The 27,678-nt window shown below is 42.7% G+C and overlaps 1 protein-coding gene across 1 annotated transcript in view; it reads right to left on the bottom strand.

Annotated features, from left to right (window-relative positions):
• Window positions 1–27,678, bottom strand: part of Scel (sciellin) — a 101,823-nt gene that overhangs the window by 52,289 nt on the left and 21,856 nt on the right. The window contains exons 4-8 of the mRNA XM_055609796.1: window positions 26,761–26,820; window positions 23,500–23,568; window positions 19,874–19,912; window positions 18,611–18,688; window positions 16,308–16,373 (exon numbers count right to left, since the gene is read on the bottom strand). Of these exons, the coding sequence (XP_055465771.1) occupies window positions 16,308–16,373; window positions 18,611–18,688; window positions 19,874–19,912; window positions 23,500–23,568; window positions 26,761–26,820 (312 nt within the window). The remainder of the gene's footprint in view (window positions 1–16,307; window positions 16,374–18,610; window positions 18,689–19,873; window positions 19,913–23,499; window positions 23,569–26,760; window positions 26,821–27,678) is intronic.

Raw genomic sequence — 27,678 nt, 5'->3', positions numbered from 1 at the left:
GAAAGAAAGAAAGAAAGAAAGAAAGAAAGAAAGAAAGAAAGAAAGAACGATCAAAGTAAAGACAGAGTAATCAGTGTAGGGACTCTTATCTTCTTAGCACGGCCTTGGGAAGCCTCTGTGCAGGCAAAATCAGAGCTGAGACTTACAGGAAGTGATAAATACCCTGAGGACAGCGGGAACAACAGCTTAGAGATGGCATTTGACCCTAGAAACTTTATGAGATAACCAAAGAACTTACTGTAAAGAGAGACAAACTGGTAAGCAAGGATTCCTGCCTCACATATTTAAGAGTCAACACTATGAGAAGTTACAGCAAAGGAGCCCAAGGAAGAGTGGTCTAGAGAAAAGAAGACAAAAGTGAGGAGATAGGATCCTGGGAACCAGCTGAGCAAAGCTCCGCCCAGTCAAGGCCAAGGAAGGTGAGGACTGTGAAGTTATTGTGACTCTGGTACACTGGTCAGGTCACTGATAACCGGGAGAAAAGCACTTCTGACAGACCACTGAGTACATGGGGGTGAGGTTGCACACACTGTCAGAGTAGATTTGGAAGACAATGTGAAAGAAGGAAGAATTGAAATAAATGACTTACAGTCAGGCCCAAGGTACAAGGGCATGTGACTGTGTCTGTGTGTGTGTGTGTGTGTGTCTGTGTGTGTGTGTGTGCGTGTGTGTGCCTGTGAGCATGTGTGCATGTGTGTGTGTGTGTGTCTGTGTATGTCTCTTTGTGAATGCATGCATGTGTGTGTGTGTGTGTGTGTGTGTGTGTGTGTGTGTGTGTGTGTTTGGTCTTTGACAGAGCACAGCCTCACTTACTATCAAAAGGAACAGAGAAGACCAGAACATCCAGGGTATAACAGTTGATTTGGGGCAGAGAAAGTTGTCTTTTGTCTATTTCCATTATCTAAAAAGTGGAAATGAAAGCCATTGACCCAAAGTGAGGAAAGCAAGCAGGATTTGGAAAGAGAGAAAAAAACAACATGTGAAGTCTTTCCCTGAGGGAGCAGGAAAGTAAGTAGATGGGGAAAGAGCGGACTATGGTAGGAGATCAGTACACATCAGGGGCTTTCCTAAGCGCTTCTTCCTTATTAACTCAATCAATCTTTACTATGATCCCAGAGCTAAATATTTTTTTTCTCTTTTACAGATTAATAGACTGAGCCAGAAACAGTAAAAACAAACATCTCATAATTATCCAAATTATGCAAACGGAAGAGTAGAGAACCTGAGGCAGGAGGTTTGGCTCCATACCCCTCATGCTCTGCTGCCTCTTAAGGGACCCTGGGCATCTGCCATGGTACAGTATGTTACTATTCATGAAGCTAAAAGATAGCTCTTGAACATAGTTCTTTCTTGCCATATACAGCTAGTTGGAACAGACCAAGCAGAGGCTTAAAGGTAAATAAGTTCCTAGTTCACCCAAGAGTGCAGCAGAATGTTATGACAAAGGACAGGGGTGGGTGTGAAAGCTGACAACTGAAACTAGACCCTGAGGAGTCTAGGACAGAAGAAAAACGGGATCTGGGGAATATGACACTATGGGAAAGATGGCAGAACCTATGAGCTGGCGTTTAGGGTGAGGCTGAGGGATTATCAGACTCAGGGTTAGAGGTAGAGAGCTAAAGAGATACAACACAGCAGTAAAAATAAAGCTTAGAAAATGACATTTTGTGGGCACTGTGGTCATTTACTATGAAGGGCCCAGCCTGTGGGCAATTAAGAGAGGGCAAAGATATTTGGAAAGGAGGCCAAGAATATAAAATCCCAGAGGGGCTGTCCTCAACATAGATATAAAAATCATCAAATACTATAACAGGGTTTGTTGGTGCTTATGAAGACAGCATGATGTCAAAGTCCTCAAAGACTGAAGTCAAGTGATTCAGAGACCTTTCAGAGGAAGTTGGTGAAGAACAAATACCCATGACAACATGGCTTCCAAGGAGAGGTGGAGTTTTAAGGAGGGGGCACTTAAAATCAAAAGGAAGCAGGGCCAAACAAGATGGTGACTTTTCCTCAATTTCTGTGCTATGTAGGCACAGGGGAAAGCTCTTATGGAAGAAGACTGGAGATACAGCTCATTGAAAGCATGAGTGATAGCTGAGCAAGGCTGAGGAACAGGAGAGTTTGATGATGAAGATGATGATGAAGATGATGATGATGATGATGATGATGATGATGATGATGATTGCTAGCCAGAGTGGAAGGATTTGATTCTGGATGATATCAGTTAGCGAGAGATCTAAGAATCTATGACTATGGTCCAAGTGGTTAGAAATGACCTAACTAGACTTCTTATGGGATCAATGGACACATGCCTAGAAGAAATGATAGATTTCATACTGAAGCTCTTGGGGTACACAGGGCACCTGGCTTTTGGTTCTATACCAGTAGGCAGGGGCTGCAAGAACAATCTGCATGGAAATACTCTCACCCATCATGATTTAGTTTCTGACTCCACAGCTGAGATTATTTCATTTATATTGACGCCATCATCTCTTCTCAGAAAATATCCATGTGCTGGGTTCATACATCAACTGATAACTGATATCTGTGTGGATTTGCTGATCAAATGCTTTCCTCCCAGAAGTAGATGGAAGAGAGGGAAGGATTGATCCCAGGTAATACTAAGACTGCACAGGACACTGGCTAAGCAGACAGGCAGAAGAGCAATAACCACATACAAAGGACTGCTATAATATATATATAATAAAAATATATAATATATAAATATATTTTATATATTTTTATTTTAGCTTTCTTATACCAATGAAACATGAGATGTTTTCTATCTTAAAACGGCTAAGGCTTCAAAGAGGTGAGTATGTTTTTCTGTTTGTTTGTTTGTTTGTTTGTTGAGTGAGTTTAGGAGGTAGATGTTGGCAGGAAAGAATAGATGTGAGACGGCTGGGGGAGCAGTGGGAGAAGAAAGGTGGATACGAGGTTGCGAGAGCCAAGAGCAGTGGAACACACTTCGTTCGCTGGGTGGTAGGTTTCCATCCTGCTGGGTCAGCTGCGGGGCAGTGCCCCATGGGACAAACGTCACCTCAAAGGAGCTTCCATGTGTATCTTTGCACTGACAGCCACAGATGACAGAACCCAAGCCTGGGGTGAGGGGAGGATGAGGAAAGTCATTCACACTGTGCCAGCAACACGATGTGGATCCAGGCAGGGGGATTAGAAATGAAAGCTGGGCAGGAAGCAGCGGCCCCGAGTGTTGTGAAGAGAAGGAAACAAAGGACGTTTATTGAAGTGATCTTAATTGAATTCCGGTTTGAGATGCGATGTTTGAGCTCGGATACCGTCACACACACACACACACACACACACACACACACACACACACACACACTCTCTCTCTCTCTCTCTCTCTCTCTCTCTCTCTCTCTCTCTCTCTCTCTCCTCTGCCTTTCCAGCACCTTGCAGCTTGCACGGGATCTACTCCACAACATTAGTGGATGGGATTGCTTCAAGGAATAAGCATGCAGTTTTCAAGAGAAACACATGAAAACTATAGCATAAAGACCAGAGAGGGGTAGAAAAGGATGTTAGTGTTCCCAAGCCCCTGCAAAGATCCCTTCTGGTCCCAGGATTGTTTTGGGGTACTGCGTTTGTGCTTCGCTCTGAGGCTGGAGCTCCAGGCGAAAGCCCATTCTCCCACTGAGGCACAAGCCCGGGTTCCATCAGGACGACCCGCCCACGTATTCAGTTGTGAGCTTCACCCTCACGTCCCATTGTGCTTCTTTCTTGTTTCACACAAACTGGGATTTCCATTTCAACAACAGCAAAGGCGCTTGCGCGGCCTGAGGCTTGAGCTCTCGGCTGCTGTTGCCGCCCTGCCTGCTGCCTGCTGCTGTTGCCCTGCCATGATGGACTCCTACTCCTCTGAAACTATAAGCTCAAATAACCCCCGGCTTCTCTAGGCTGCCTGGATGGCTTATCACAGCAATAGGAAGGTCACTGATACAGTCACACTATCCTCTCAGGCATCGTAAGGGTGGCTGAGGGCCCGGTCCCCCAAACCACAACTCCAAACGTTGAAATCCTCAAACATCAAAATCTCTAATGTCTACATTCCTTCAAGTCCAAAATCTGAAATACAATTCTAAAAATAATAATTTAAAAAAAATTATTTAGGGATGAGTGTGTATCAGCTTTGGCGGGCTCTCACATACACAGTTGTATAAGTTCCATAAGCATAACATGTGGATGCATTGTTTTCCACTGGGGGTTAGAGGGTTGTTTAGTTTTCCTTATACCCACAATGCTGGTAAATATCTCAGCCAGAGTTTCGGTATGGTCCTCTCGATGTCGACGGCGCGCTTTGCTGTACTTTAAATGCAAATTCATTCTTCAAAGGCTGCTAAGTCAGTCCTGGTGTTTCATACCTGTAACTGCAAGCCCTCGGGAGGCGAACTCAGGAGCATTCGGAGTTCAAAGCCAGAGAAGCAGCCACGATCAGATAGATCAGCAAGAACTTGTTCCACAGCCACCCGTGTCTTAGCGTCAGGATAGGTGCCAGTGTGTGAGACTAGAAAAAGTACAGCCTACCCTTGCCGAGAGCTTACGAGACACAAGCCCATATTCGAAGGAACACTACTGTAATGATGCGACTTTCTAGTGGGGATAGACCATTCCATTAAACCCTGAACACTGAGTCAGAATTTCAGGCCCCAGACCAGCTTTCTGGGGGCATGGAAATCATGCTTGTTCTTCTCGAATTTCGGCTTCTTTACCTGCAGAGACTGGCTGGTCTCCATGGCCATTGGAGAAGAACTCTCCATGCCCGAAGGCCCTGGCTGCTTTTTTATAGACTAAGAAACTTGACATTTGAGTAGTGGGCTTTTGAAATGTATGCGGATACTGTGGTGACTAAGAAAATCTAACTTTAAAATGGGTCTACAGCATAAGTCCACAACAGTCAGTTCTCTCATGTAGAGGTGGTTTGTCTCCCCAAAGCTGTGCTTTGTCGGAAAGATTGAGTGTCCTGTCATGGCAATGAGGGGAGCAGAAACTTCTGGTGACGGATTCTAGAGTGAAATGACTACATCACAATGTATGAGTCCTTCCTGAGTTCCAGTAAGAGTGAATTAGGAAAAAAATTAGCATAATGCCTCAATGCACTGTTATTCTCTCTCACAATATGTTTTCTTCTCTTATACACTCAGGATAATGTCCTCTCCCAGGGCCTAAACAAATGAGGCTGCCTAATCTGGGATTTCATTTCCAAAGCTATGAGCTAAATATGTATTTTTTTTCTGATAAGAATTTAACTTCATATATATATATGTGTGTGTGTGTGTGTGTATACATATACATACATATGCTTTAGCAACAGAAAAAATACACTAATACGGTAAAAAAAATTGTTCTAACAAATACATGGTTATAAGATTGAAAATGTCAGCAACATATTAAAAATTATAAGTCACATATCTGATAAAAGACATACGTTTTTAAAACTTTCAAAACTCACTAACAAGCAAAAAGAACACCAAAAAAGCAAAATATTTGAATGTATATTTCATGAGAAAATATGTACATTTGACAAACAAATATACAAAAAGACTCTGCCCAGCTGGTCCTTAGAAAAGCAGGTACTCACACTGAATTGAGAAAAATTACGTATTAGAATAGTCAAAATGTTTAACTGAAAATATTAAGTGGCATTAAGAAAATGGACCAAGGGGCTGGAGCTCAGTGGGAAAGAGCACTGTCTGCTCCAGAGGTCCTGAGTTCAATTCCCAGCAACCACAGGGTGGCTCACAGCCATTTTACTGGGATCTGATGCCCTCTTAGGGCACGCAGGTGTACATGCAGATAGAGGACTCACATAAAAAAAAAAAAAATCTTTAGCCTCACCTCTGTAATCCCAGCACTCTGGGCAGGCAGAGGTAGGCAGATCTCTGTGAGTTCAAAGCCAGCCTGGTCTACAAAGCGAGTCCATGACAGCCAAGGCTACACAGAGAAACCCTGTTTGGAAAACAAAAACAACAAACAAACAAACAAAAACAAGAAAACAGACCTTTGCTGCTGTGCATGCAAAGCAGCAGCCGTTCTGACCAGCACCTCTGAGGGTTTTACAAAGTTTAGCATGTGCTTATCACATGACCTAGCCCTTGTTGGCATTTACTTAGGAGAATCGTTTTCGTAGGTTCGAACCAGCCACATGGACTGTTGGAAGCCCTGCTATTTTTCCTTCAGTGAGTGGATCTCTACGGCCGAGCATGACTGGACAATAAAAAGGAAAGAAGCACTGATACACACAAGAGAGCCAGTGCATCCGCGTACACATTCAAAGGCCACACCCTCTGTGAACCTGCTGAGAGATTAGACCACGAAAGAAAAGCACACTGCCTCATTTCCCACGCACAAAGACAGTGACAGGCTCCTCCCATTTCCAACATCCAACGTCCTCCCATCACCCACAGGCACCACACCCTGCCCTCAACTTTTGCAACTTTCGTTCCAAAGCCCCCTCCCCCTGCTTACAACACAAGGTAAACCTCCCCTGCCTTACTATGCTCTGCCTCTGCCAGTGTCAGAGGGGAAAAACCAAATCTGATTTAAGTAACTCTCACTACAGTTTGAATGACCATAAGACAGCCATTTAAATGTGCCAGTGTTTGTACTTCGCTGTGAAATACGTAGTCTCTGACAGAGACTCGGAGGATGGTGCTAAATAGCGAAGCCAGTTCTTTCTTGTTCGGCCTGTGTAGCTTCTCTGGTTGGAACAGGGTGACATTTTGGTAACTGACAAATCCTAGGTATCCTGACTCTCCCGGCTTTTGTCCTCATCTCTGCTTTGGATCTGGAGCATCTGGGCTTCAGCAACCTCACTCGGTCTTTGGCAGAGAGAGAAACAAGAAGAGGGACATGGAAATCAGGATTGGACAAAGTGCTGGTTTCACTAGTTTGAATGTATGAGTTGCTTAAAACTGGTGTGGGGAGGCCTCAGCTGCCTGAATCGTCCCTACACAACTGAAGACAAAGCAAGTCCTTGCTCAAGGTCAAGGTCAAGCTCATCCTGAACCAGTTTTCTCATTCTATTCAAATGCCCCTTCAAACAAGTAACAAACCTGTACCCGGGTTATGGTCTTAATTACTTGGGATGTTTAGAATGTGCAATCTGAACACACAGGCACCATATTTTTAAGTACCTGTGCTCTAGCACGTGACTGAGTGTCAATAGCTATAACCTTAACAGGTTCTAGTTACTGTAAAGGTTTTTGTTGAGATGAAATGAAGTCTGTTGGGGTGTGTGGGTGTGTACGTGTGTGTGTGTGTGTGTGTGTGTGTGTGTGTGTGAGTGGCATCAAACTTGGTAGAGGATTCGGTACCAACAGAGTTAAAGATGCGGCAGCATAATTAGAAAGGTTACATTTTACCATTTATAGTTACAGACAGAAAAATATGACTACAGTGCAGGGTTGCCATGGCAACTTGCTCAATCAGGATTTTTTTTTTCTCCTCTCATTCTACTAATCCGCTAACTGGAAGTCAAAACCATCAAAGAAGAGGTTGCGACACAATAAGGATGAGATATAATGGTGGTGCACATTGAACAGATATTTTCTAAATTTGCCAGGTATGTGTCCACTATCTTATTTTTAACCCAATGTTTATTTTCTTCTTCCTTGTGTTTGAAAATAATTCCAGAAGAAAAGGTACTGGCTTTATTAGTACTGGAAATAAAGACAATGGGTCCATTGTTCTTCCTCGCTCAGCATTCTGGACAGCATTTATGAATATTTATACTGACTGTTAAGAAAGTACTTTCATATGGTTTAACAAACTGCTTGCTTTGTTTTCAGATACGGTCTAACCCTAACCCTAACCCTAACCCTAACCCAAACCCTAACCCTAACCCTTGTGTGGCTCATGCTGGCCTTGAACTCATGGGCCTCCTGCGTCCACCTCCTGTGCTAGAATTGTGCTAGAGTACCTGGCTAACAGGGTTTGTAAATGAACCTTACATGACATCTAACCACTAGGCCTCAAAGTCCTCAAAATACACAGAAGCATTTGGCTTCATTAAGATGTATTGTTTGGTTCAGAAGGCAGCAGCCGACTCGGTGACCACTCTCCATCACTGTCACATTCATATTCAGTTCTTCTAATGTCCTCTGTTCCTTTATTGGCTCCAGCCCGGCATATGCTATCACTCTTGCGAAGGAATCACATAGGACAATAAAAGGGGGGCAGGGGGCTCTAAAAGCCAAATAAAAACATAAAGATATAAATCAGTGACTGCTAGCAAGTTGTCAGCCAGCCACCGGCTCTGACCTTCCAGTCGTTTCCTGTGTTGATGATATGTGTACTTTCTTTTGCACACGCTTCACAATGACGTGTGATCAGAACTCAAATGGCAGAAGAGCATGCTGTGGATTCTTAAATAGAAACCTGACACTCTGAAGAGGAACGGGAGCTTAGCATGAGGCACCAGTGTATAGACCCAGGACACCCTGTGCCCACGGCCGTCTTTTCCAGAAGACGTTAAGTTTAGAATAACCGGATTCTCTGCCGCTAGCCACGACACCTGTTAAAGGATGGCTGCACAGAGCTCCCCACAGAGCTGCACACGCACAAGTGAAAGCACAGGCCTCAGACTACACATGTGCATATTGGAAACACGCCATCATTCATTCTGCCGCCACAGCTTGATTCTTCTCCGTTATACATCTCTCCACCTCACTACACATTAACCTCACTCATTATTTATCTGCTACGTCTGCTGTCGTGTCTTTTGGGTCTGCTGTATCCCAAACGCCTCTCCCATGGCCTGCCTTTACCTGCCGCCCTATATTATATATCCACCTCTGTGGGCATCAGAGAGCGGAGGACCACGTGAACTGGCCTTCATGTTCTAGTGACCCGTGGTAGCTCTTGGGCCTCCTGAAGTAGGGGCTGGGCCTAACAGCGCTGCACCTCTGGCATCTGTCAAAGTCCTTTCTGCACCTAGACAGACATCAACAACTGTTTTCTGGGAAGACACAGACAACAGAAGGAACAGAGGGTGGTAGCAAGGGGGGAGTTGGCTGTCAAATTCTAAGCACCTAGAGGAAGACCTCACTAACCACAAAGTTACAGATGGGGCCACGAGCTGGGAAAATTCAGTGCTTTATACACATTAGGAATTAGAATCCGTGGGTGGATATGTGTTTATTGATAAACTACTTGGTTACATTTACTTAATGTTGCAAGGGATTACAAGATGACCCCATTCATTTGATGAATATGTTGCAGTAGCTGTGTAAGGTAACGAACTACTAGTTGCCAAATGAGGATTAGTAACAATAATTTTTCTGAGTCTAGATTTCAGGGGAAAAAACAAAACAAAACAAAAAAAACCCCTTGGGCTGCATTCTACATTCATTTCGTTTTTATTTGATAGTGTCTCCGCAAGAAACGTCCTTCTAAATGTGCCCCATTTAAAGCCATCCCTACATCAGGATTCTCTTACCTGACCTCCTCCCCTACCGCTCCCCCCTCGGCCCCCAGCATTTCTTATTGCTTGAGAATTAATGGCCTCCACAGAAACATCCTTGTGGTAGTGCAGAGTCTGCCTGCTCAAACCAAAGCACGGAGCAGTGTCCTATCGCACAAGCCCTGGGCCATCATTTCAGCTGACGCTGACTGGTAGACCCTTACTTGCGTCCACAGTCTGCACCTTGAGCTATCATTAAGAACTCCACGCTGCTGCGGCCCCTCGCAGTTCTGATACGGGAATTTCTCATCCCACTCCCAAAGGGCATCACCTGGACCCGTGAGTTCTCTTTGTGGTCTTTTTGCCTTTGCCCTGTGAGTTTGGCCCACCTGCAGTTAATCTTTGGCGAAGCTCCTCTTCTCTGCGTAGGCAAACCTGTGAAAGCACTAACCACACTAAGCTCGGCGTGATACTGCCACCTAGTGGCCATTTTTCTTGGCGCACACTCCTCTCAAACACCACCCTAAGGATGGAGAGAGAGAGGAAGGCACGGAGGTCAAGGCTAGACGTTGTCGGAGCGGGCGGCACTAACTGTTGGTATGATTATGACTTGAAGGAATAATTTTGTTGTAAAAGATAGCACGGAACCCTCCTTAGAATGGACGCCTAAGGCGCCCCTCCAAGGGTCAAAGGTTGCTCCCCTTGGATAGGAGGGTGAGTTCTTCGAGGATTTCCAGGCAGAGGGAAGACAGAACTAAGCGATCAGGTGGAAGTTTTCTGAGAGGATGAAAGGTGGGGTGGAGAAGCAACTAGTGGGAGGCTGCGGAGTCGACCAGCGGCAGGGATGGCCTGTAGGAAATGCCAGCCAACGAGAAAAGCCTGGCAAGGAGGTGACCGAAGAACTCGAGGAGACTTCTGATTCTTTTTTTTTTTTTTTTTTTTTTGGTACACAGTCCGGCCTGAACTTCTTCAGTAGGTCGTCACCAACCCTCCATTTTACATCTCTGCCTAAACCTCATGCCGGTGGCATTTTAATAATCCGAGGGAACTTTCTCAGCTAACATGGAGCTAAGAGAACAGAATGGTGTAAATTAGAAATGGAAACCTTGAAGAGAAATCAGATGAGAATACGGCATGAGACCTTCACTGTCTCGGGGAAGAAGATAGGAATCAAGACAGAAAGGCTGGGTGCTCTGCGGTGGCTAGAAGGTGGAGAATAGAATAGGTGAGATAAAACAGGTTAAGCAGCTGAAGCGAACAAGGGCAGCTCATGATGAATGCAGGACAAGCAAATGCCAACAGTTCTGCTAAGCCCCTGGCTCGTTTCCCAAAGACGATGCAAAGTCACTGTAACTGTTATTTAGAAAGGCCAGATGATCTGATGACTAATTTTAAAATACATATATATATATATATGTGTGTGTGTGTGTGTGTGTGTGTGTATACATATATATTTGTCAGCCATGTGGAAAAGGAGTGAAGGGTGGATATAAGAACAAGGAAAAGGAGACTCTAAAGAGAACTCCTATTGTCAAAATCCAGGAAAGAAAGGATTCAAGGTGATATGAATTCGAGGAGGCACACGGATCCGAAACGCACTTGGAAGACACGCTGTTGGGGTTCTTTACGAACTGGTGTTTAAGTAGGGAAAGGTGGGGAAGCGCCTTTGACTTCTGTCACGGTTAACTTTAACTGTCAACACATGCTAGCACCACCCGAGAAGAAAGTCTCAATTAGGGGATTTTCTACGTTGAGACTGTCTTAACTGAGTTAATTAATGCAGGCCGCCCCAGCCCAGTGTGAGCATCCCCATTCCCTAGGTAAGGAAGCCCGAGCTTTGCGAAAGTGGAGAAATCAAGATGAGCACAGCAAGCAAGTCAACGCGTGTGCCTTCACTTCTCGCTGCCCCTCACTGTGGGTGCGATGTAATTTGTCTGCATTCCTGTGACCCTGCTCCTTACTGTGCATGTGATAAGACGAGTTGTTTGAAGTTCTTGCCTTGATTCCTCCACAGTGATCTAGCGAAACCTGGAACTGTAAGACGAAATAACTCTCCCTCTCTCCCAAGTTGATTTTTGTCAGGGTATTTTTATTCCAGCAACAGAAAGAAACTAGAATGTTTTTGTTTTTTGGTTTTTTTTTGGTTTTTGTTTTTTGTTTTTAGGGTGTCAAACAACTGGAAAATTCGGTGGCATTAACTAAGGTAAAAGATCAGAGTTCACTGAATTACAAATATCGTGAACAAGCTGAGCTTCCAATTATTTTTGAGACATTTAAGCAAATGTGTCAAGAAGGCAGGAGAGAGGAGCATGTAGCTTTGAGTTTTAGGACATCAACACATAACGATATGATACAGGATCATGAAGAAGAGAAGGTGGCTAAAGGGGGATGGTTTAATTTTTTTTTTTTTAATCCAGAAACGTGTGCTGAGGGGCTTGGTATGGTCATGAAGCAGCAATGCAGCTGTGCAGGAGGAAGGGCAGGTCTTTGCAGGACCTGCTAGATGAGCTCCGCCTTATCACCAAGGCTATCGGTGACCTTAGGGAGAGCTGTTCCTACGAGCTGAAGATAATGGAAACCAGCAAGATGCAGATGAAATCCCTTGGCAGGATAAAAAGAGCAAGAATGCCAACTGAATAGATTTGGAGAATCTGTTCAGAAAATGTCAAAGACAATGTTTTTAAGATGAAGGATCTGAATAAAGAGAAAGCAGTGAAGCTTGAGCCTGCAGGGCAGGAGGACAGACAGGTGAATGCAATAAAGAATACCTCACAAAGCTAAGTATTTTATTAGGTCTTGATAAAAATGGAAGAAAAACATTTGTGCCGATGGCATCAGATAAAGCCTCAGAGAATATAAACCTGTTGACATATTTTGATAACTCAAAAGATTGGGCTGGTTATCTGTGTTTCATGATAACATTTACAAGCCCGAGAGCATCACACTGACCAAGAGAAAACTCAGACACGAGTTCAAAAGGTAAATGGAATTTGTTTAAGCAAACTTTGCATACTGGGTCCTTCTGTCAAAAGTTAAGTTTGTCTCCCAACATTCATCCCAAATGATGTTTTGTTTTTGTCCTCTATTTCGTTTAATCATCTTATCTGGACCCTCCATCTCATGACTACTGAATGCGGATCAGAAAATTATCGTTTTTCTTAGGAAATTATACCTTATTTAATTTAGTCTGGGAGATTTTAGTTTAGAAATTATTGAAACTAAAGCAAAGTCATGAGCAACAGCTACATGATTCGAACAATTAATTTATCACAATTCATTTTCAGGTGTGAGACTGTTCTTTTCAATAGTAAGAGTGAAGCCAGACAAAATGAAATCTTTTACCCAAATTCTATTCTTGAGCCTTAAAGATTACAAAGTATTTCAGGGTATTGTTTCAAAAATTAAAACTTGTCTTTGTGCCATTCACATTTTCGTCTGTAAAAGACATTTGCTTTATTGTTTACAAATTTGTTCATCATTGGTTTTCAGGGCTTTGCATAAGCCCAGGAAAAGAGTCCAGAGTTAGCAATGGGGAATGTTTAAGTTACAGGGTTGTGATAAACTCAGAACATATGAGAGGTTTTAGGTTGGTTATGTTGTTGTCGTTATTGTTTGTTGCTTTGTTTTTGCTTTGCTTTTTTCCAGACATGTGAGTTTTTAATTTAGCTATAAATGTGATTGTTTTAGTAGTTTGCTTTGTTTGATTCAGGGTCCTGGCTGGCCCTGGCTAGCCTGGAGCTCTCTATGTAGACCAGCATGGCCTTAAACTCAGAGATTCACCTGCTTCTGCCTCCCAAGTGCTGGGATTAAAGGTGTGCGCCACCACACCTGAATGAAATGTGACTTTTTTTTTCCAACTTTATTTTAAATGCCCTTTCAGACTGGTATATGATTGTTTAAAGTGCAGCTGACCTTGCTAGCTTTCTTTACATAACTATGTAGATAAAGACACAGTTCTAGACATAAATATAAAAGTTAGGAAGCACATACAGATTTACAGTCTCAGGTATTAGCATGTGTAAAGATAAATGATAGACAATAAAAATATGAAATCATGACCCTCATTAGTAAAACAGGTTGAGACCCTTTGCTTCAGTTTATGCTGTACTGACACAAGCTTTCAATCCAGACACAACTCATTTTGATTTCTTGACTAGCACGTGAAGGAGAGAACAAACAAGAAAGGGAATGATCCATGATGTTAAAGGCTGTAGAGGGCTTAGGAAAACCGTGTTTGGAAAGAGGCTGTCTCTCGGGATGGTGGTGAAGTCTGGCGGATGTTTAAGCACATAACCCAGAGAGGGGGTCAAAGATAAAACATTTCAGGGACAGACAGCATAGTGAAAGTGCGCCTGCGCAATGAACAGAAAATACAGTGGCAGTGGCGGTAAGCAGGGACAGTTCTCTGAGAGAACGCGGGAGGCAGGAGACAGGAGATGGGATCCCAGTGTACTGGCAAAGGATAAAGAGAAATAACTTTGGCATTGTGCTCCTAACCAGGGTTAAACATCACAGTCCCTCAGTTTTATCTCTCTGTGACCGACTTCCATGGACTTTGATTCCTCTGGGGTCAGAGATCTGTTTGGGCAGCATTCACTCCCTTCATCATTAGCAATCACTCCGATTTTTTCAGCATCTACTACAAAGTCTACTTATCAACGCTGGGAAGGCACTTGCATTAAAGACATTAAAGGAAAACACATTCGGAAGCAAAGCTCTTTAGACTCAAGCCCTTGTATGCCGCCTCCTCTGAAAGCCTGGTGTGGCCCTATCATCTGGCAGCAGCGAGAAGCCTTTCAGTTTGGGCATTGTATAAATACACTATGATCCTAAAATAGGAGCAGAGAGCTACACTGATCAATGAAACTCACAATCTCCTTAGTTCTAGTGCTATGGATCTGAGCCAGACTTTTTCTTACGGAGCACTGTCCTTCACTTCATCTTCCTTGTGAAAACACATCCAGCAAGTTGCTGGATTGCTATGGCTGATAACCAGGGCTACCAGCTCTGAGCAAACCCACACCCAGAAGTACAGCAGGCCTTGGATGCATGAGATTTTGACTCACAACCAAGCCTCGAACATTTTTACAAAGTTATACAATCGCTTGCCCGTTGTAACGATAACTTAGATTAATACCAGAAGCAAGAAGGACGGATCAAAATAAAAAGGTATTTTGGAACTATCTAAAAAATACTTCTAGCAAAAATACCATTTGTTGCCTATCAGAGAAAAGTCTAATGAACCTCTGGATACTTGGGGATGGGGGTGGGTGGGCAGAGACTCTAACCAACAGAAAGAAATGTGGATATCTGTAGAGAAATTATCTGGTGACACCTGAAAAGAAGGATGCTTTAAACTAGAACTATAATCATACTTGGCAGTTCAGATAACAGGAAGTCACCCACAGATGTATATGTTTAAGAATAAAATATCTTAAAAGAAAGTGGATGTAATTCCAAATTATGACTGCTTAATGTGTTCTATAGCTTTATTAGCATGTCATATCTATAGATAAATATATAGAAAGATGCAGAGAAAGGTGTGGAAAAGTAACTCAATTTCTTTGACCAACTAAAGGTTTAAGGTTTGTAGCTTTACAGGTCCAACTTAAATTACATTAAAGGACATTTATTTCCACACGTTTCCATCATTTGGAAATAAAGGAGACACTGGAAATCAGTGTGACAGATGGACATTTAGAAAACATGCCAATATTATCTTACACACACACAGTTTCTCAGTTGCAAGCAGAGCAATATCTTGTTGAAACACAGAAATATTTTGGTGAAGACATTTTAGCTTCTGACATGGAAAATTTTTGGATATCTGAATGTAAATCTAACCTTGGTCAGAGGTCTCTCCTCCCTGCCATGTTAGTGGTGACATACACCACAGGAACTCAACACTTGTTGAAGACATTTCTTTAACAACCAAGACGTAGGCTCTGTGTTTTGCTCACAGAGAGAGCACAACAGTCCAGAATGAGATTTGACAATGGTTCATCTATTAAATAGTTATTGGATTGTTGGTGTGCCCTGAATGGTAGAATAAGGTATCCTTCACAGGCTCTACAATTTTCTCAAAAACAACAAGTAAATAGAAAACACTCTTTGTCGTTTCATGTTTATCACTTCACGTTTACAAGGAACTGGTCCCTCATATCCCCACTGGTCACCTGGGCTTGAAGCAGACAGACCCACAATGGAGCCCCTGCCTGAAAAATGGCTCAGTTCTCTCCTGGCACTGTTAAGAGTTGAATTGTCGCTCTTGAAATTCCCATGTGGAAATCCTGACTGGTTCTGCCTGGGAATGTGGATTTGGGGGGAAGCAGAGTCTTTTCAGGTATTGTAAGTTAGTGTGAGGTCAGACTGGAATAAGATGGAGTCCCGATCCAACAGGTCCGGTGTTCTTAAAAGCACAAGGAATTTGTACTCAGCTAGAGGCACAGGAAGGACGCCATGTGGAGATGACAGTTGACACGGAAAGTCGGCCTGTTCAGACTAGGGAATGCCAGCGATTGCCAGGAAGCTCACAGATACTTAGGAGAGAGGGATTCTCTCACAGCCCTCGGGAGGAGCCAATCCTGCTCATATCTTGATCTTTCACACAACAAGGCAATAAATTTTATTCCACCACAGTTGTGGCACTTTGTCATGGAAAACATTGCACACTAACATGCTCTCCCACTCGCTTCTCACAGCTCAACAGACTCCTCACCAAGGGCGCTGACAAGCCTGACCCCACTCCCACCGGGCACCGTCTTCTTCAGGGTTCACAAAATTACCATCAATTTATTCAAAAAAATCATCCACAATTATACGCTGTCAGTGACTAATATCATCTTCCACCAGTGGCCTAGCAATTACACCTGACACCCTCCCTTACCTTCTGCTGGCTCCTGCGCTCGGAGAGGCACTGTGACCAGGAGGGGGGGGTGGGAACCAGGACTGCCTGTTAAGAAATGACATCAGTCAGAACCATGGTGCTCGAATGCCTGATCCCACCCCATGTCTGGGGACTGGAGGGCAGCTGATTGCTAAAAAAAGAAAAAAAAAAAAAGGCAGCGAGATAATTTTTGCAGAAACCCTTGAAAATATAATGAACACCATTTCATAAACAGAGTAGAAAGGATCCTATGTTTCAGGCTATGTCCTCCCCACCTGAGACTGATCTGCCTTTTTTTTTTTTTCATTTCCTTTGACACTAAACAGTGTGAACATTTTCTTTAAAAGTAAAAAAAAAAAAAAAAAAAAAAACTGAACAAATAGCAACTCTAAAGTCTAGTCTACAGGTTTGTGTATATTCATACTCTTCCTCTTTTTCCACCTTCCTGATCTAGTTCACAATGGAAATAACAACTTTATGCTGTAGTTAAAACATGATTTCTACACTGTATGATAGAACGCTCTGACAAAGATATTAAAACAGAAGTCAATACCACAGCAATTGCTAACCTCAGCTTTAACTTCTGCTAGAAGGACGCCGTTATGGTGCAGGGATATGATTTGATATCCGCTGTAGCTGAGGGCTCTGCTGAGAAGACTAAGACCAAGAAAATGAAAAGAAAAATGGAGAGAGTGGCGTGGGCTACAGAACGGAATAGGAAGCTAGAGAGGCCAAGAGCACTGGCCAACGTTCCCAAAGCTGGCTTCATTTGCTTGGTACCAGCATCTCCAGTTGGCATAACTGCTATCTAGCCATAACTTTATGGCAAACAACAACAACAACAAAATCCGGTTATGTTAAATACAAAATTTTCTTTATCCATACCTCCACTGTTGGATACCCAGATTGGTTTTCCATAGCTCAGTTCTTGTGGGCAGTTCTGGAGTAGAGACTGGTATGTTTGATTGTGTTTATTTTTATTTAAAAAAAATTCACACAGCTATGCACTGTCCATTGAGAATATTTCTCCCTGTACCTCACTTCCCTCCTCTATTATCCCACTCTCCCCCATTTATCTTTAAGATCCTGGCTTACCGTCCTTTGGGTAAGTACTTAAGAATATACTGGGTCACTTCATAGATTTATTTTAAGTTTCATGGGTGACATAAAACCACACACACATACGCACACTCATATATATGTAATGAATATAGACTTGAATTGTCTAAACTTTAGACTCTAAAGAAACAAAGGAAACAAAACAAAGTCCCCAAAAGGGGCCTTTACTCTGCTTTAAATAAAATTAACCTAACGTACAGGGAAAGGCTGTGGGTGCATGGTGTGGTAATTCACCACTCGTGATAGCAAGTTAAGCCCATCTCTGCCACACAACTCCACGGAAAGTTACTTGAAGCAGCAAAGCTCTTAACACCTAAGCTCACCATCACCATCCCCTAGAGAAGCTTGGAGTATAGCTCAGTTGTGGAGCGCTCTCTTAGAATAGTCAAGCTCGTTTTCTCCAGTAACGGGACAGGAGCCTACCACAGAGGGCCTCTGAAAGACTACCTAGCAGTGTATCAAAGCAGATGCTGAGACTCATAACCAAACCTTTGGCAGAGTGCAGAGAATCATATGAAAGAAGGGGGAGATAGTATGACCTGGAGAGGACAGGAGCTCCACAAGGACCAAACATATCAGGGCACCGGGGTCTTTTATGAGATTGTTTCTCCAACCAAGGACCATTCATGGGTATAACCTAGAACACCTGCTCGGAGGCAGCCCATGATAGCTCAGTATCCAAGTGAGTTCCCTAGTAAGGGGAACAGAGACTATTTCTGACATGAACTCAATGGCTGGCTCTTTGACCTCCCCCCCCATGAGGGAGGAGTAGCCTTGCTAGGCCACAGAGGAGGACAATGCACACAGTCCTGAAGAGACTTGATAAACCAGGGTCAGATGGAAGGGGAGGAGGTCCTCCCCAATTAGTGGACTTGGAAAGGGGCTGGGAGGAGATAAAGGAAGAAGGGTGGGATTGGGAGGGAAGGAGGGAGGGGGCTACAGCTGGGATACAAAGTAAATAACCTGGTTAATATTTAAAAAAAAGTTATTAAAAAAAAAAAGAATACGCAAGCTGGCTTCAGTCCCAACTGCTACAGAGACCGAAGGCAGCAGACGCATCAAATCATGACTTAGAGCTTCAGAGCTCTAAGGATACTGTGGTATTTGAAACGAAGATGGAGGGAGGACAGTTCTGGATACTTTTGCAGGGGGGTGTAAGGGGCAGACACAGGGTCCCCTCTTACCTCTTTTTCTTCACAGGGGTGGTAGCAGGCGTGGAAGCTGTGGTGGTCGTGTTTGCATTAAAGGAGCTGCCATCTGGCCTGTTTAGTGAGCAGGGCAACAGGTTATCACCGTCCACCAGCTTCTACACACACGCGCGCAGACACACACGCACACACACACGCACACGCACATACACACACGCCTTTGAAATATTTTATAGTCTACTCCTATCCCAGTCTACCGTTCATCTTCAATAAAATATTTCACTTGAGGATTGGAATGCAGTAAGAAAAAAGTTTTTCCTTAGTTTCCTGTACACCAGCTAGTTAAAAGATAAAGTAACTGGCTGAAGGAGTCATTAACAGGGTGTTAACCATGTGATGTGTGATGGCTCTGTAGTCTCTTAATCGTAGTTTTATGCTGTGTTGACAGAACCATGCTGGGTTTTTCTTTTTTTGCATTAGAAATCTGATCTTTAAAAACCTGAAAGGCACATCTTTGTAATCTCTTCTTGGCATTTATTAATATAATCAGATCCTCAAAAATGGCAATGACCCGGGTCTGTTTTACACCTTAAGCCTGAGATCCAGCATACAAAGTATTTTATCCATAAATACGGTTTTTACGGTAATTTTAAAGCTGGTGTAATTTGTGTTGCTTATAAATACTAGGAGTACATGCCGGGGAAAGCCTGATAGTTTCATGGTTTCACGATTCAGCACTGAGGAAAGAGGCGCTGCGGTGAGGGGTGTTAGGCCGGAAGGTGAGACAAGAGTGGGAGAGAGTTGGTCGCCTGAGAAACGGGAGAGACGCAGAGTCCATCCTTTTTCTTTGTTTTGTTTGCGTGTGCGTGGCTGATTTGCCTGCAGGCATTTCCGTGCAGGGCCGGAAGAGGGCCTCGGATCCTCCAGGACTGGAATTACAGGGTGTTGTGAGCTGCCTTGTGGGTGCTCGGAATGGAATCTGGACCTTCCGAAAGACCAGCTGGGCCCTCGACCACTAAGCCACCCCTCTAGCCCCGAGTCCTTTTAAAATATAAGACAAAGGGCGTTGGTTTAAGCGTCAGTGATTGGGTGGAATAATGACAGGTAAGCTTTTTTAGTGCGAGTCCCGCCAAAAAGTGCTTGAGCCCTTGAGGCCCATTTTGATTCTTCTCTGCTACTAACTCTGCCAATGCCGCAGGGCCGTGCTGTATTCCACTGACACTTAGGCCTGAAGGTTGTAAGCTCAGTTGTTTTCAAAAGCACACAAGGGGAACACAGCTCGGTTAGGAGAATACTTACGTCTTCGTTTTTTCCGGTGTCCTGAATGTGGTCAGTGTTCTGGAAGAAGAAGGAAACAATGGCGCAGTTTGAGCAACAGTGGAACCCCAGTTCATTCTTTCTTTGTGCTTGTCCATGAATTTAAACTCACCAGGAAAAGCTAGAGGTTACTTGAGAGGATGAAAAAGCCTAACTAGTTGAATAAATCTGGTGAGATGCTTTCATGAGGCTTAAAATCTCCTGTATTAGGTCCCAAGGTACTTTATTTATTTATTTATTTATTCATTTATTTATTTATTTATTTATTTATTTATCTATCTATCTATTTATTTATTTATTTATCTATCTATTTATTTATTTATTTGTCTATTTATCTATTTATTTATTTATTTATTTTCATTCATTTATTTATTTATTTTTAGAAAATTCATTATTATTTAAGCCCAATATCTTACAATGCTAGATTTGATTATTTTTTTTCTGAGCGATAGAAATGTAAAATGTATAACCTTAACACCTTATCAGGGACATGAATGAGGTGAGAATAAGAACCCACAGCTATAGGGCCTCTGGGTTCGTAAGCTGGACATTGTACTCTGCCATGAGAGAGATCAGAGGTTTTTACTTAAGAAAAGCTGTTCTAAAAATATGAGGGTAAAGTGGCCAGTACAAGGCTTGCATCAGATCAAGTCAGTCAAAATTCCAGAATGTAGCAAAAAAAAAAGGGGGGGGGGAATCCAAGCCCTTACTTTAGAGGTATTGACAGTTAATGGCTTCTAGAGGCTGTTTTAAGAGCGCTGCTCCTGGCAGGTTGACCAGGCTCCAACAGATGGCGCCATACCCATGAGGACGTGGGCAGCACACATTTGACGTGTGTGTGTGTGTGTGTGTGTGTGTGTGTGTGTGTGTGTGTGTGTGTGAAGAAATGGTTCAGCAGTTAAGAGTACTGACTGTTCTTCCAGTAGATCTAGGTTCAATTTCCAGCACTCACCCGGAAGCTCACACCCTCTTCCTGCCTCCTCCAACACCAAGACATGCACATGGTACACAGATATACATGCAGCAAAACGCCCACGGATATATGGATAAATGAATGAACAAACAAATAAGAATTTTGAAAAGACAATGAGGAGAAGTCAGAGGGAGGTGTGGAATGAACTCGATCAAAATATATTGTAAGTACATATGAAAGAAATGTTCAAAGAATTGTTTTTAAGTATAGAGATGGTAAGGGTTTACAAACACATGGTTGTGAGTTGTTAAGTAAAAATAAGTAACACTTAGTAAGAGATTATATTTGAGCCTTTTCCAAAATTCATGTGGGCTGATACCTATTGGTTAGTTGGTCATCCAAGGTTTGGGCCTCATATTCTGGTAACGGTGTTTCTGTCTGATTCCCCATCATACACAACACAGAGGTTTGCATAAACATTTAGCTTGCCAAACTTCTTAGAGCTCTCTTTTATGCCTGAACAATTTTATATTTAATCATTTTATTGTAAAGAACTATTTTCTATGTGTTAGGTTTTATAATATTTGAAATTAAAAAAAAGGGGGGGGCTGGAGAGGCCAACTTGAAATCACTTGCAATTGTGGATGTTTCGGTACATTCGTTGTTCACCTTCCTGACTCACTGAGATTTTAACTCGCTTGTTATTTTTTGTATTTTTATAGAGCAATGATATATATACATACATATATATGTAATGATACTACTTCCTATGTTGATAAAAGGTATCATTGAAATACTTCACTAGTCTTTTTTTTTTTTTTAAATCTGTAGCATAATGCTTTGTGTTTGCCAAACTCATTTCTTTTTCCTCTGAACAGAGAGGAGCCACATTTGCCAACTTAAATGCTGACTAAGCTACGGCCATTTGGTTGGGTTTTAAAGAGTGCGGACTGAAGTATTGTTGCCACGTTCAGGCCCACTGTAAAGCTGCCTGCACACATTTTATGCTCTTTCTTTCTCCTCCACCACAGTTTGGGTGCCATGGGTTGAAGATAGCAGCATTAACACATGGAAAGAACTTAGCTGCCTGAATCACTCACTCCCTGGATACTCGACTCTGATGAGTCAAGTAATGATCTATGTTAAACCAACTAGATCTGGGGGAAAGGAGAGGTGGATCAAAATCACTCTACCTTGACAAACTAGTTTACTTGAACAAATCTACTTAGGCTGGGGCCTAGGAGAGAACCCGCTATTATTATTATTCTGCTAAATGGACATGTTATTAAATTGACTCCTTATCATTATAACCATACCCTTATCCATATGAGAAGATTTTATTTGCGGTAGATAGGGATTAACACAGTGACTCACAATTGGCCAAGGTGAGGAGGAAAAGAAACTGCAGAATTCTCAGTCCTAAATGGAAGATAGATGATAGATAGATAGATAGATAGATAGATAGATAGATAGATAGATAGATGATATACACATAGATAAACAGATTCAGATGATTAATTGATAGATGATAGATAGATACATAGATAGATGGAATACAGATAGACAGATGATTGATAGATCGACGATAGATAGATAGATAGATAGATAGATAGATAGATAGATAGATAGATAGATAGATACATACATACATACATACATACATACATACATCCATCATACTCCCTCTTCCCACAACTCAGCGTTCCCATGGCAGCAGCGAGGCGGAAAGAGTGTGAGAGATCAGTGGATGGCTACCATGGAGCAATGTGTTCTCGACCCAGCAGCGCAGCAGTTGCGATAGCACGCACAAAACCTGCGCAAACCAGACCAGATCCCAGCATCTGAAAATGGGAGTCAGGCAGGAAGTCCCACTCCTAACCAGGGAGCTACGAGCAGTTGTTAGCTTCCTGGAGAGAGACCGTTTTCTCTAAAACCATCCCCTGATAAGCTGACTGCACACTTGGGGAAGAACCCATATCAACACAAATTAGTCTTGATAGGTTAATAAGAAAGGACATAAAGTTGAGTGTTGTCGGTTAAACAAGAACAGTCCCCATAAGCTCATGTTTGAACAACTGATCCCCAGCTGATGGACCTGTTTGGGAAGGATTGGGAGTGGGGAGAATATCATCAAAGCAGGTTGTACGCAATACTTACTACAAAGAAATAATTTAAAAAATAAGATAAAATAAAAATCCAAGGGAAAGTGTTACTTCCAAAACATACCACTAGGGGGCATCCTAACCTAGTCTTTTTTAATTAGTCTCCTGTTTATTTAAACTTCTTTAGCACAATTCACGTTTATAACAATGTGTTTATTTACATGTGGTTTCACGGAAGCTGCTTGGAAGAACCCAAGATTGGCATAAGAACTGACATTCTTCAGTTTAAGCTGAACTAACAGATTCCATGCAGGGTCTGTCTATCTTACATGACTCAGTACTCATACTCAGATCACAATCTTCTAAGTTAGTCTACTGTTCCCTAAAATCTAGAGCTCTGGCAATATAACATATCTAGCTAAGATTCTGTGATTTGAGACAAACTCAGTCTTGAGAGGCTTCTCGTTTTTGAGATAAAATAAAAGGCAGAGACTACTTCAGTAGACACTGCAATCCCTCAGTGCATCGTAACAGTGGGCCTTGATATTTGCACATCCGTCAGTAAAGCACTGACGGGTTTACCAGCACCTCACCTGTCCAGCGTGTCGTCAGATCTGTACCGGCTAATTGTGGCTTTTGGCTCATCCCTCTCCCTTATTTTCCTGTAGAAAATAATTACCAAGAGATTAAAAATTACAAAAATATCTCTTAAAACGTCTCATAAATTTAACAAAAATGCTGACCTGTTTATCTAGGAAAGGCACATGTTCCTAAGGAAAGACAAAATTGTCATACACAAGCTTTCCAAATTTTTACCTGGATAAAATAAATTAGGGCAAACTCACCTCCTGCTGGTCCCTGAGGATTCTTTGCTGGTCCCAGGGATTTTTTTTCAAAGCTTACATGAAGCACTGAAGAGTGGCGTGCTCACACTGAAGCTCAGGCTATAGGAAAGTAATGCTACAGTGGCTAGAAACTCGTGTGTGCTCTTTCGGGGCTGCAGGTTTCTACACAGTCGGCACTATCTGATCCCCCGCGTGTGCTTTCTGTGAGCCCTGCAATGGGCGAACTCCTAAAATGCAGTATTTCACATCAGCACCATGGACAGGCACAACGGCCAAACACAAATAAAGACCGAGGAAGAAACAGAAAATCCAGAAAAAATGGAAGGAAGAGAGTGAGAGGCAAAGTGATAGACACGCAAAAGGGAGAAGAGTAATGATAGAAGCAGTCAGGGGAGGGACAAGAAAAAAACGGAAAAATAGAGAAACATAAAGAGAGGAGGCTCAACGCTAAGAAACATAACCAAGAAAAATGAAACCTGAAAATAGTTTTTACCCAAAGCGAAGAAACCCTACCTAATGGTTCTAGGAGCCCCATGACCTAGGGAGAGCAGGCTTTGTGGAAAATTATGGTGTGGCTTGCTATGTTTGCCTTTTCTGGTTTAATTTTTAAGCTCAGAGAAGTACATTCATTTTCACTGCAAATATTTGCAAGCAGGCAATATACAGCACAATTCACTAACTAAAAATGTATCTTGCTTTACCCACTTAGAGCTAGAGGGACAAATTACAAATGTATATCCAAAGACAAAAAGTGCTTGATGTGATAAAAGATGTTTGGGTGAAATTCAAGAAAGTTTAGAAAACCGATTTTTAAACATAAGAATCAGAGCTGACAAGGTGCAGCTTGACCTGGGCTCTGGAGGATAAACAGACAAGAGCATTTACAAACAGTGCCGTGAAGGCAAGAGAGAAGGGAAGGAATCTTCCCCACTACGTTTCTCAAGTTTTAAAGAAAACTTCCAAGCGAGGTCAGAAAGTTATGCTGTGGTTCCATTTTAGTGGGGCATCTTCTCACGACTTCCATGAAGACACCCCCTCGCCACCCCTGAGAGTGGTTTGTAACAGAATAGCAGAGTGCTGTCTACTATGTGAAAAGTTCTGGATTCTACTCTCAACACCTCAAGACAAACAACCAAATACACAAAGCAAAACATAAACAATTTTACAAAAACAGCAACAAAACCCAGCCCATCCACAAACACCATCACTGTTGGTTGGCTTTGTTCTTCTCATAGCACACAGTAATGCTTCCTAAAGTCCTGCCACTTATGGAAAGCAAACTTTGTGGGGAATTATAGCAGTATTTGTTATTACTTATTTTCATTCTCTCTTCTCCCAGACCTTCATCTGGAATGCAGACTCAATGGAAGCTGGGAATGTTTTGGATCCAGTTCTAAGCTCAGTGTCTGGCTCCCAGGACATGCCATAGATGACATTAACTTGATTTGACATGATTAAATGATCCATCTGAGGAGTCACACGGTAAGATTGTCTAGTTTCAGATGATAGGACACCGTAATCTGAGATGACGAGAGCCTGTTAATTCTGCCAGCTCTCTGCACGCATTGTCTTCTCTGTCGGAGACCCTTCTCCCGTGCTCTCCAGCAGCCTCGCTTAAAAACTTCCTCCTCACTTTTCAGGCACTGGCATCCACCAAAGACCACTTTCTTATTGGGGGTTAGGATTAAATGGACCAAAGTAATCTCCCCTTTTTCCCTATTTCCAGAACACTGTGACACATCTGTAGCATAGCTATTCCTTGTGGTAAACTACAGTATTATAGCTCATGGACTTCTCCATTGGTGTGAAGAGCGCCTTACTGTCCAAGATTGTCCCATACATCTCTGTGCTCCCAGAACCCAACAGATGTTCCAAAGTGGCTTCATGACCACCACGGGAAAGCCCCTGGGGCTGGGTAGAGAAGTGACAAGTAGGATCATTTGAGCCAGTACCAAGAGAATCTGCCGTACTTCTTGAGGAGACTTATCTGTGATATTAGTTGTGGGTCATTCTGGTCCACAGATTCTTATTACTAGTGATAAAATAAGTGAACTGCTTTAGCCAAAACGCTGGCCACCAAAAGGAAGAGTTCAGGAAACCGATGTTTAACATGTAAAATTAGCGTAGATGGCATCAGGGTCCTGTTATATTAAGGAGCCCTGTGGGCACACTGAGAAGACAGGGCTTAGTTTTCACTGTCACAGTTTAAAAATGGGAGTGTGTGTCCTCTAGTGTTTTAGAGGAAGGTTATTAAGTGCATGGAACAATTTTCATCAATTGTCAGACTCAAGCAATCATTGTCTCTTTGCTTGGTGAGATGAGGGCACACTGTAAACCAGGTCCCCAATCTCCAAAACAACGAAGAGTCAGGCAGAGGCACAGGCAGTGAGTTCCTCAACCACAGAACAGCAAATTGAACTACAAGCCACTGCACCAGATGAAACGTGACCGAGATAAATGCCTAGGTTCTTCTGACAGGTGTGGCTGTTCCTCAGCATGTGAGGACAAGCATGAACCCATGATAACATTATCTGTTTGGTCAATCTGAGATTTCTCCCGTCATTGAGATTCCTCCTTTCATCTGAAGTTTCCTATCCATTTGTACTCCTCACTCTGTTCAGTCCCACAGACAGGCCAGCATTTGCCACAAGCCCACAGCTTTCGTAGAAGAGATGTGTTGTCCTATATAGCAGGTGACTTCCGCAGTAACATCTGTATTCCAGTCTTCCTTTCTCTAAGTATCAAAGGTGTATTCTCTGGCCACGTCCCTATGAGAGATCTTTTTCTCCCTGTCAGTGGAGTGAGGTGAGATGATTTATGAGCCTCCTTCAGGCCATAGTTCTGGGAGCTGACACAGAATAAACCCCTTATGATGTTCTAGATTCTCCTTTGCATTCACACATGTTGAAGAAAGCCCAAGGCTAGCTACAAATACACATCTGGCTTGAACAAGTCTTCTTTCCAAACCTCCATTTTTATGTTTTAAATGATGTCATTGTAGATGCTCACCTGTCCAAGGCATCATGGGAGTTATGCCGGCTGAGCACCACCCTGCCATAATTTTCATCCCTGCAAAGAAAGAGCAAACTTAAGTTCCGTCAAAAGTTACCAAAATGTTTGCTGAGCACTAAATAACAGAGACAGGGAGAGAGTTTACAACTCTGGGCAAGGTTAATTTGTTTTACTCTATGCCTAAGAGCATGACCATAAATCTAAATTAACTAGTCAGAACTTGCAGGAGTAGAGTGGAGTAAAACAAGTTTGACAGCCCAAGTCTGTTTGTCCCATGAGATTTCCACATGATTTAACAATGAGTCAGTGCTTTGTTTATTGTGATTTTTTTTTTAACCAGAGTATGGGAACATAAGACCATTAACTTTGTATGTCTTAGTTCTTTCCAACAAGAAGAAAAGAGGGAGGTTTTCTACAAACATTCTTCAGATTTAATTAAGCCTGCTGTGTCGGCACATTTTGATGGATTTGACCATTTGCCTTGGCTAAATATAGGGAAACAAATACTAATGTTTCAAATGAGGGAGATTAATCACTCATAAAAGATCAAGCCCTTTTTCTGAAGCATTAGGATGCATGTGCCTTAAAAAATACCTGTTGAATTGGGCAGGGAAAATATTGTTTATGCCAGTCAACAGATAAGGTCATTCATCACAGACTTTGTGGCTCTCCCAAAACCATGGGATTAGCAAGTGACAGAGATTGCTGAGGACCCAAGCCTTTGTCTCCTGTCCTCTGCTCTCTTTACCAGTCAACCCTGTGATAACTTGCCAAAGCCATGTCAGTCTTACTTTGGGGAGTGGGCATGAAAGCGAAGGAACCATTTAGGAAGCGTCCTTGAAACCCAGCAGAGGGTGCATACCTGAACTTCTCCCTGCCAATCCCCAAACCACATTTTCTCTGGTTAGGCTCCAC

This window comes from Psammomys obesus, unplaced genomic scaffold (assembly GCF_907164565.1).
Source record: "Psammomys obesus unplaced genomic scaffold, mPsaObe1.curated_primary_1811, whole genome shotgun sequence".
In the NCBI taxonomy this organism is placed as follows: domain Eukaryota; kingdom Metazoa; phylum Chordata; class Mammalia; order Rodentia; family Muridae; genus Psammomys; species Psammomys obesus.
Note: the sequence above shows the minus strand (reverse complement) of the source record. Positions and strands in the feature narration are given on the sequence as shown.